Source organism: Barbus barbus (assembly GCF_936440315.1).
Source record: "Barbus barbus genome assembly, chromosome: 45".
Lineage (NCBI taxonomy): Eukaryota > Metazoa > Chordata > Actinopteri > Cypriniformes > Cyprinidae > Barbus > Barbus barbus.
In genome coordinates this window covers 17,486,009-17,496,784 of record NC_136723.1, presented here as the reverse complement: position 1 = coordinate 17,496,784, position 10,776 = coordinate 17,486,009, and the positions used below count along the sequence as shown (strand labels likewise).

Below are 10,776 nucleotides of genomic sequence, written 5' to 3'. Positions count from 1 at the left end.
AAAAGCGGGACAAAAAGGACATAACTACAACCTTTAAGATAATTACTTTCAGGCATCTGATGCCAGACTATGGTCCAATGGTTTAAAGCTGGCTCACAGCTGCCTCTATTCCTTTGGGTTCTCTGAAATCTGAGGGAAGCAACTCGTTTGGGGGGGCACGGCCCGCGAGTAACCCCCCCTCCCCACCTTGGCGCCGGCCCTGGTGTCACCTTGCTGGGATTTTTATTGCATGCTCCTATGAAGAGTCAAGGTGTATTTTATATAATTATGTATTTAAGACTAATTGATGTAGTTAATGTTATTAGAATGATCATAGCGAATTTGAGCATGTGTACAAACACATGTTCGCACTGAGTCGTGAGGGAGCTTCGAGAAAGAGACTTTGTGGAGCAGCCTCACCGGAGAGGAACGGGGCGGGGTGTGTGAGTGTGTGTGGGGAAGGAGGGATGTGGCTGTGGCAGGTCTGCGGTGCGGAGCTGAATCTAAATGAGAAAGCGGCCAATGTAAATCACTGCAAGACACGGAAGAGAGAGAGAGAGAGAACAGCAGCTGCCGACCGACCGACCAGCCTCCTCTGCGGGACAACAAAGGAGGTGCCGGGCTCACATCACGACTCCTGTCAGCAGCACTCAACATCTGAATCGTGACTATTACGAAGAAACCTTGAATATTCCCTAAATCTACACCTTTAGGCAAGTAGAAAGGTCTGTTTCTTTTCTGTAAGTAGAAATAAAGCAAATAGTTTTAAGCAAATATTAATAGTTCAGCTTCAGTTAGGCTATAAGCTATCACTGTTAAATGGTCAGCGACGTGTCCGGATCTATTAAACTGAAACAAAAATGACGTGATCATGTTTTCAGTTTAAGGATCAAAGTAATTTTCCTATGTTTGCGCGACTGTCAAACTATTATTGTTGGGGAAATGTAGTAGCTTATTCGACATAATCTTTTATTATTTATTTTAAAATATAAATATTTGTGTCAGTGTCACTCTTTTTTTGTGTCAGTAGCCTACATTTGAAAATATTTTATTCATATAGTTTGAGCTTTTTATAAAATGTTTTTCCATGAAATATGTTTTAAAACTTTTTTTTTGAAAACGTATTTTTTACTTGACAGTTAAACCACTTTGAGAGTTTTTAACCTATGCTAGCTGTACAAATTATATAAATATTTTTCAAATATGAAAGCAATATCTCATTCTAAGAACTTGGCACGTTTTGAATTCGGTCAAAGATTTTTAACATCTTATTGGACACTGATCCTGAAACACAAATAACTATCAATCAATTATTAATGTATAGGCTACTAAATAAATTACAGGCTTTTGAGCACGTTTTCAGATGTCAAACGTTAGTATTTGCCATGTCAAAGTGACGCTGTCAACAACAAGATGACAGATGCAGGATTTAATTAGCTCTAAGAAACATGTAAGCTGTCATTAAGGCTATTTTCAGACCAGACATTAATTGACACCCATGTCACAGTGTTGAAGGATTAAACCTACACGGTTAGTTTGGTAACTTCTCTTTTCCACTTTTAATTTTTACGCTTTAGATCTAATCTGATTGGACGACATGGAGGAACACTTTGACGAGAGGGACAAAGTGCATCGCAACAGCCGAAGCGCAGGCCGGGCGAACGGGCTCCTCAGCCCCACTCACAGCGCCCACTGCAGCCTGTACCGGACGCGCACTCTCAAAGCTCTGAGCCAGGAGAAGAAGGCGAAGAAAGTGCGCTTTTACCGCAATGGTGACAAGTACTTCAACGGCATAGTGTACGCCATCTCATCGGACCGGATAAGAACCTTTGACGCTTTGCTGGCCGACCTGACCCGAACCCTCTCTGACAACGTCAACCTGCCCCAAGGGGTGCGAATCATCTACACAATAGATGGTTCCCAAAAAGTCACCAGTATAGATCAGCTAGTGGAAGGTAAGAAGTTGTCTAATGCCGCCCAAACACTATACACGTCAGATTGTTGTTCTTCTCACTACACAGTTGTCATTTTCAGTCAAACACACTTCACGATATGAGTTGGATCGCAGACAGACCAAGATAATTAACCTGCTATATGTACTAGCCTATATATATATATATATATATATATATATATATATATATATATATATATATATATATATATATAAAAATATCTCTCGGGCATTCTTGGATGCGTCTTTTATAATTTAAACATGGCGATCGTCACTCAAATGATAACGCACTGATTTGCCTCCGATTCTTTCTTTTTTTGCCTCCAAAAATAAAATATAAAAAAAGTTTAGACCTTAGAGTGGGCGGAGCGTATGTCGCAAGTGTCGGGTTTAGGGGCGGGGTTAGGTATGGACCTTCCGATTCGAGCGAAAATCAGGGCTAAAATCCTACCCGATCTCATGAATGTGAGTGTAAATAGTACGCCAAATAAAAACGAAAACTCGTGGTATCAATACGCAAAAATGGACTTTGGCTTGTATATGCTACGCGATGGGTAGGGTTCGGGTTATGGGGCAGATGTACACGGAAACTATATGCACGCCAACAAATTTCGTAACGTATGCATGCGAAAACTGCGTATTATATGCACGCCAAACACGCGCTTGTCATATATACGCCAAAGTCCATTTTTGCTATCAATACCACGAGTTTTCGTTTTTATTTTGGCCTGCTATTTATACGCATTTTCATGAGACCAGGCTGCTAAAATCGTGTAGTTTGTGGGCGGTATAAGTAGAACGTATTTTTGTTTCACCGCACTGCTTTTTAATGTTATTTTTTTATGTGAATGTGCTAGACAGACATAATTTTGGCGCTGCATTGCATCTCGCTGCTTTTTCAGCATCTTGCACAAGAACGCAGTGTTTTTATCATGTAACATTCAAAGCATTTTAACTTTTAAAAATGCATCCTGAAATGATCTCATGAGAACAGCAGATTGTACAAAAGCGCACAAATGAGTTTGCGTGAATTTTGTATAAATTCATACAAATAAGGTGACCACTTCACAGGGACAAGTTCTGCCCAGGATTTCTAAATTGCCTAAAATGTCCTGTTTGCACTGTGCCGATCAATCGTTGTATGACATACTTTCGAATCGCTCTCGCGCTCTTGCACAGAGCAAACAACCAAAACCTGGGACATGTTCAAGCTCAGACCGGTGACCAACGTTTTGCTATGGTTTCATAAACTTTTCTGTACTCCTCTGATTATATAATGGAAAATATTACAATATCATAGCACAACAACAGTGATCAGCAATAATGATAAGCCTAATACTCAAAATAAAAATAATAAGGTCATATAGATCATAACACAGTCTCGGAGGTAAGAAGTGGATTATCCTTCACTTGAAATGTTTGTCTTTTCATTCTGAAATGCGAGGCAAATGTTGGATCACAATAATTAGGAACCACAGTTTCCACAAATCTCTTCACACGATGTTCTCTTTTATTCTGGACGGCAAGGGCAGTGATTGTAACATCGAACGTATTAAACATGTATTTATACCGATTTCATCAGGCTCCGAAAATTCTTCAAAAAAACCCCACCAAGAACGGCCTTCTCAGCTGCCATAGTTGCAACTCTTGCGTCATCAGGACAGGGTGTTCAAGGCACCACCGTTTCCGTTTAATAAACGTTTTGCACTGGTTTGTTGGGGCTGAACGCAGCCCTGGTTATTTTAGGCAATATAGAAATCCTGGGCAGAATTGTCCCTGGGAAGTGGCACATCTGGTCACCTTAATACAAATTCTAATTGTAAAATAGTTTCATATTGCCGTGGAAATGCATAGAAAATTACTTTTCTATTTTGTTGTTTGCTGTGTTGCATTAAAAACAGCAACAACAAAGCGCAATGTATTCTGTGTGAACGGCTTTTTAGTCTATCATATGATTTAATTTTAATAGCATATTGTTTTATGAGATGCTCTAAAAATGCCATAGCTTGGTGCCTTGGATGCTTTTGGATTCTCTTTTCAAAATTAGAGCAGTAGAAGTGGCGACAAGGATACAGAATTAGGGCACTCAATGATGAGCATTTAAGTCTGCATGGCTTTACTTTAAATCAATGCATTTTAATAGAGATGACAGCTCAATCGACAGCTCAATCACCAGTCACTGCCTCAGGTCTTTTACCCTAAAATGCACTCATTCTTTTCATAGAAAATGTGTAAAATCTCACACATTTTATGTCACTGTTATCTCTGTAATTTTAGGTGAGAGTTACGTGTGTGGCTCCACCGAAGCCTTTAAAAAAGTTGACTACTCCAACAATGTCAACCCTAACTGGTCTGTGAATGTGAGGGCCTTGGGCTCCAGCAAATGCCCCACGTCTCTAGCCAGCCCGAAATCAGGACCGCAGTTCAGAGAGAGCAAAGACTTCATCAGACCCAAACTGGTCACTGTCATCCGCAGTGGGGTGAAGCCGCGGAAGGCAGTTCGCATCCTGCTCAACAAGAAGACGGCTCACTCCTTTGAGCAAGTCCTTACTGACATTACAGATGCTATAAAGCTTGATTCTGGCATTGTCAAGAGGATCTACACCCTTGAGGGAAAACAGGTAAGACTGCCTGTTTATGAATGGAAATCTTGATACTGCTGCCATAATTTAGCCAATTCTCTGCTGCCATTCCAGAGTCTGAAAGGAGAATCTGTTTTGTGTTGTATCATGATGGAACTTTATGTAAAGTTGATTCATATGATTTTACCTCAGACAACTAATGAATTTCATAATAGCTTTGGTTGTGTAAGCTCACCCTTTGAAATGGCACGGAAAACTTGAAAGCGTACTGAGATTGCACATTGGGAGTCCCGGATAATTGAGTGGTTGTGAAATAGAAATGTTAGAAATGATTCAGTCATCAACAGCAGAATTCCTCTTATGTTATTGTTATCAGTTGACTCTGATACTGTATAGAGCTAAAAGTGTTTCAAATTGTTCTTCTGTTGTAAAACCCACAAGAAATATCCTAGAAGTAGGGGACTCAACATCCAAACAATGTGGCTTTTGTTTTTTAACCTCTGAAATGAATTCATCCCACAAGCCTTGAATTATAAATAATGAAGTCTCATTATTTCAAATGCTACAGCAGAAATCTCCCCCTAACCTGCAGCAAGATTTATGGCTAGATCTAGTGTAGTTTATGAATGGTAATCTGTGTCTTTGCCCACACACACTCAACATGAGAGAACTGGTGGCTCAGAGCATACAGAAATAACTTGGGCTTCTGTTCTCATTTAAATTCCTCCCACCTTTTCGTGCCGCTCTGAAACAGCTGTGCCACCCCACACATGCAGAATGACAGAAGGGCACATGCGTGCATGACGTGCTTTGAAGTACGTTTAAAAAATATTTGATCATTGTAAGACATGCAGTTCAAAAATTGACTTGTGAAAGGGCTTTTTTCATTTTTCTAATTTAATGTACGGTTTTCATAGCATTAAATTATTAGGATAAAAAGTTTAGTGAAAATTGGAATTTAAAAAAATTGCATGTTTATTTACATTCATTTTATATTTTAATTTGGTGTGTCCCCTTTTGCAGTAAAAAAAGGCAGCTGTAAAACTGCATAAACATCTGATCCAAAGAGCATTGTGTGCTTCAGGAAGGAAATTTGACCTTTTGTTACATGACTAATGTTGCAAATTTGCTTAGTAACCTAAGAATCTTAAATATTTCTAAATCATTTTACATAATTGTTTCTTAAAATGTTATGTTTATTTCCAGATTTAATTCTGAATCAATATTTTAGTATTTCAATGAGATACCATGATACTTTTTATTAATATTTTGAATTAGTTTTCTGTTTCCAGTTTAATTTATTGTAAGTTTCAGTATAATTTGTTATTATATTATTATTATTATTATTATTAAATATGTGCATGTGCAGGTTTTTTTTTTTTTTTAAATTTTTTGTTATTTTAATACATAAAGATTAACTAAATGCAAATGAGAAATGCTGCCTTGTCAACTAGGTGAAATAAAATAAGTTAAAGGTTTTTAATTTTATTTTATTTCATTTAACAAAAACATTTTATGGTTTTAGTTTTAGTTACCTATTATAACCCTGTTTTGAATCCAAGAATGTGGACTTTTGAATGTCACTGTACATACTCCTCTTCCAATGTGCCTCGTCTCAGCCAGGTAAAATGTGCAAATAAGCAGACGCCATTTGGCTGAAATTCATTAAACTCTAACTGATCTGTGCACAGACTTCTCTCCATTGATCTCTGTGCTGGTGGCTCTGCCAGTGTCTCAGATCTTCAGACTTGGTCTTTTCTATTTGAAAAGCCCTCTAAATCACCTTGAATGTGGAAAACCGGAGCACTTCATATCATGTGCAGTCGTGCATAAGACTGCCTTTTTAAAGTAGCTATTGAGCAACAAATATGTATTTTGAATGAAATGTGATTCATAAAAGCCTTCCTCCCACTGTGTGGGTCTGATATCAGAGGTTACACAGCACAGCATCAAAGCCCTGGTCACCATCCCGGTAAAGTAAGAGCATTATGGGTAGCGCTAAATTTAGAACAGGGATCGATTGGGCCTGAGGGAGCTGTCTAATGAACAAGCCTGGCCTGCACAGTTACAGCACACCATTTTGTCCTGATAGAATTATGAACAAAAGCATCAGAAACCAGGAAGGCGAGACAGAGAGAGAAAATAAAAGGAGATAATAAAAGAATCTATCTGGGTTAGAGAAAAAAAAACATTTGAACGCATTACTGAAATGAAATGGGAGGTTGAGAAGTTCAGGTGCACAATTAACAAAGCAATAAAAGTACATATTCCTGTTTATTGTCCAGTTTGAATGCAGGATCCAGGTGAGGAAGCAGCTTATGCCAATATTATTGTTGCTGTGCTTGTTTGATGTATTACAAAAGAAAATCTGACTGTGTAGGTGATTAATGGAATTTCTAAAGCAATTTTTAGTTAAGTTCTGTGTTGTTGAGTCATGAGGTAGTTCATTATCTTTTACATAACATGATTGTCTTTTTGGTATTATGTCATTGCAGCCATTTTTCACTAGGCTCCTATTGGTTTTGAAAAGTTTGCAAAAAGAAAAAACTTAAGAAAATCCATGTAAATTCAATTTCATCTGCTGAGAGAGAGTTCAATAAGAGAGCTGAGCCAGGATATTATTCAATAGACCAAAAGTTTTAGCCTTTTTCTGCTACGTTAATGTATGTAAATGAACCTGTCTGTGCCTTATGAAAGAAAAATATGGATTTCTGCTTTGTCAGTGAATAAAATTTCAGTTTATTGCCTGCCTTGGTGGAGTCTAATGTAAAATGTGCTCCAAACAGAAAATGTTTATGGTGTATCACCAGGGCTGGGGTGTAACGAAATACATGTAGCCTAACGGCGTTACGTATTTAAAATATGAGTAACTGTATTTCATTATAATTTTAAATAGGTGTTAATCAAATTACAGTTACATCCGAAAAGTATTTTAGATTACCAAAGTGATTACTTTAAATTTTAATGTAATTTCTGTAAGGTCCACACATTTGGCCCAAAGTAGGTATCCAATGTGGATGAAGGTTTCCTGCGTGTTCGGTCTTTCCAGTGTGCAAAGTTCTTCAATTTAAGTTAAACTCTAATTTGACTCCAATTTATGATTTAATCTGACTCCATTTTATTATGACCTCGTATTTAGCTTGAAATGCAAATTGATTGCTTGTCTATTTCTAATTAGTATTCTTCTGATATTTGATTATTCTAGTTAACTCTTGACTTTATATTTACTCGTTCATTCGGTTGCTCATGTCTTTAACAAGGATACAACGTAATCTACTAGAGTCAATAATAGAGTAAAACAGAATAAGGTCAAATGTAACAATATATTATCAGTCAGGTAAATACTGTATGTATTATGTCAATTACAATTGCCAATTCAAAGAGATCAAATCATATCAATACAAGAATTCTCAAAGATAAATCTACGAGTAAAGGATGCATACCTGACTTTATAGAAATACATAGTGTGAAGTATTGAGACACACCACACACTACGGGCTTCTGGCTACAGAATCGCCCCGATCCTTTTGCAACATTTCCTTAAGTACTTCAGACCAAGATAAACATCCCCCGAAATGGAGACAGGAACTAACAATTGGAATCTGCTTTGATCAAGTCGAGTTAACACCTTTTGGGACAGAAGGTAATTTGCATGAAAGGTACTGGGAACTGACCCACCCTCTACAGTGTGCAATACATCTCTAAACTTTTAGGATCTGTATTATCTTTTAGTTTACTTCTTGTAAGAATGAGACCATTGTACCAGACTCATATTTTGAGTGTTGAATGGTTATCATTACGTTTCATATTTCTAAGAATTTAATTGACAAATGACACCGAATTCTCCTATAATTCACACTTTGCATTCAGTTAACAGATCCATACGAATCACGCATGCAACAAAAGTTTATAAAGTCAAACGATAGCTTCGTGTGCTTTACAGATGAACTTGAAGTCTTTATTCATTAGAAATGTTCAAGAATAGATCATCTTTGGTGCAGTAATGCGAGTGCATGATTCGATTCGTGAACAGATGATTCTTTTGAATCAATCTTTTAAATGAATAATTTATTTCGTTTACTGTAACGAAACCAGTGTGAATGGACTGGTTCACATTAAACTGGATAGATCTGGGTAATGTTTCCCAAAAGCATCGTTAGCGAACTGTGGTTGTTAAATTGCATTAAACTATAACAACATTATACTTGCGACCGTAGTTGCTTTGGGAAACGAGCCCTGTCAATTTTGACTCAGCGATTCTTTTGTGACGATCGCTTCTTCATAGAGAGGATTATGAAGTATACTTAAAGTTTGGTCCATTCATTAAACAAATTGGTTACATAACTTTGAGAACTGTGCCTGTTGTTACACTGTAAAAAAAAATCCGTCAAATTTACGGTAAAAAACTGGCAGCTGTGGTTGCCAGAATTCTACCGTAAAAAATACGGTAGCAACATTTTAGGTTTTACGGTTTTAGCTTAAATTTACATTTAAATACCGTAATGTTTTTAACTGATATAATCTTAATATGCCAACCTATTAAAGTACTGAAATCTGTTTTGTTCCTTTGAAATACATGGATAACCACCAAATGCAGATGATGATGATGAGAAAGTCACATGATGAGCCAAAGCCCATCACAAGCAACTTTTAAACAATAGCATATACAGAAGGTGCACAGTGTCATTCACACAAACACTAAACACCATCATGGTGAGACTCCTTAAAATGAAATATGCTATAAACATTAATTTAACAACATTAGATGTAACATACAACCCTAATAAACATAACTGATAAGAAAAAACTAAGAAGCAACATAGTTATTTCAAAGAAAAAACATCAAATTCAAACAGAATTTGAAATGGAACGCAGGGAATTCTGGGAACGTCAGTTTACGTTTTTTCCCTGTAAATTTTACAGGAACTTTCCGTTAACCATGTAACAGGTTTTTACCGTAGCATTTTCACAGTTTTTTACAGTTAAAATCACGATCATTTTTTACAGTGTAGCCAGTTGGCTACTTTTATGATATGATTGGTTTGTTTGGATTCGTTTTGAAGCTTGGAATGCTGCATGAAATAGAAATGGCACGGAATCCCATTCATTGTATTCAAATTGAATTTATATTGATTTGTAGATTTAAATGACATAACTTTTTTTTTTTTTTTTTCATAGAAATGCTATGGAAAACTGATGTTAAAAACATGCAAAGAAAACAAATCTTATGACTGGAAGATGTCACTTTTATTTAGAGTTGGAAAACATAAAAACAAGACATCGAGTTAATATGTTCCTTTGTGTTACATAGGTTAAATTATTCAAAGTATTATAAAGTATTTAGATTAAGTTACTAAACCTGAGTAATCTAACGAAATACATTACTGATTACTTTTTAAAGCATGTATTTTGTAATCTGTAGTGAAATACATGTTAAAAGTAACCTTCCCAGCCCTGTGTATCACACATTGTATGCATCTTTCAGGGAAAGCAGAGTGAAATTCAGCCAGTTTGTCTATTAGTAAAAAAGCTAATTATAGGGAGATGGATTGCAAACTGATTACTCATAAGGGAGTATGAAAGTGATTATGCCAAGTGTAAATGTATGCTTTTCTTCAAGCTACAGGTCCTGCCAGTTACTTGAGTATCATATGGCTTGGTAGAGATGTGTGTTCCTTCTGTTCATGCGAGGCTGAATTCATACAAGATCAAATGTCTAATGCCACTAAACAGTTGTTTTTGGTGCAAATAATGGTGTATTTCACTCTCCTACACTTGCAAAGCCGACAATGGAACCAACATCTGCCTCTAGCTCTGATGTCTGTAGAACCTGACGTAATTTTAAAAATAGACGTCAGTTGCTAGCATGCATGTGAGATGCATGCAGCCACCGTCTCTGTGTGGAAATGAAATGTGAATGAATCAAAAAGCTCATGATCACAAGAGAGATCTAGGTTTTTGGGTCTTTGCGTGAGTCTCATGGCACCTTTCTGATTACCTGTATAATGAAGTCAGAGACAGTAGATCAAGGCCTTATTCCATCTTCCTATATATCGTGAGGCTTTTTTCTGGAGTGTTACTGTAGGATGTGAAGAATAGATTGTCTAAGGTTTTATGATGGGGAAAAAAAAATATTGTGATGCTGTACTAGAAAAGAACAATTACTACAGCTCTGTATAGATGGGAGTACTGATGCTGAGTTACCAGGCCATTCTTTTTTTTTTTACTGTTTATTGAATTTTATTCTGTGGAACAGTATAA

General features: G+C 36.8%; 1 protein-coding gene across 2 annotated transcripts in view; it reads left to right on the top strand.

Annotated features, from left to right (window-relative positions):
* Positions 1–580: 580 nt before the first annotated feature.
* LOC306863936 (serine/threonine-protein kinase DCLK1-like) overlaps positions 581–10,776 on the top strand; it is a gene marked incomplete at its 5' end in the record, with an annotated part of 62,539 nt that continues 52,343 nt past the window's right edge. Inside the window, 3 exons of one of the 2 annotated variants that reach the window (XM_079407542.1) lie at positions 581–692; positions 1,557–1,934; positions 4,211–4,554. In XM_079407542.1, the coding sequence (XP_079263668.1) occupies positions 1,577–1,934; positions 4,211–4,554 (702 nt within the window). Of the gene's footprint in view, positions 693–1,556; positions 1,935–4,210; positions 4,555–10,776 lie in introns of those variants that run through there. The other variant, XM_079407541.1, reaches the window with a different exon arrangement.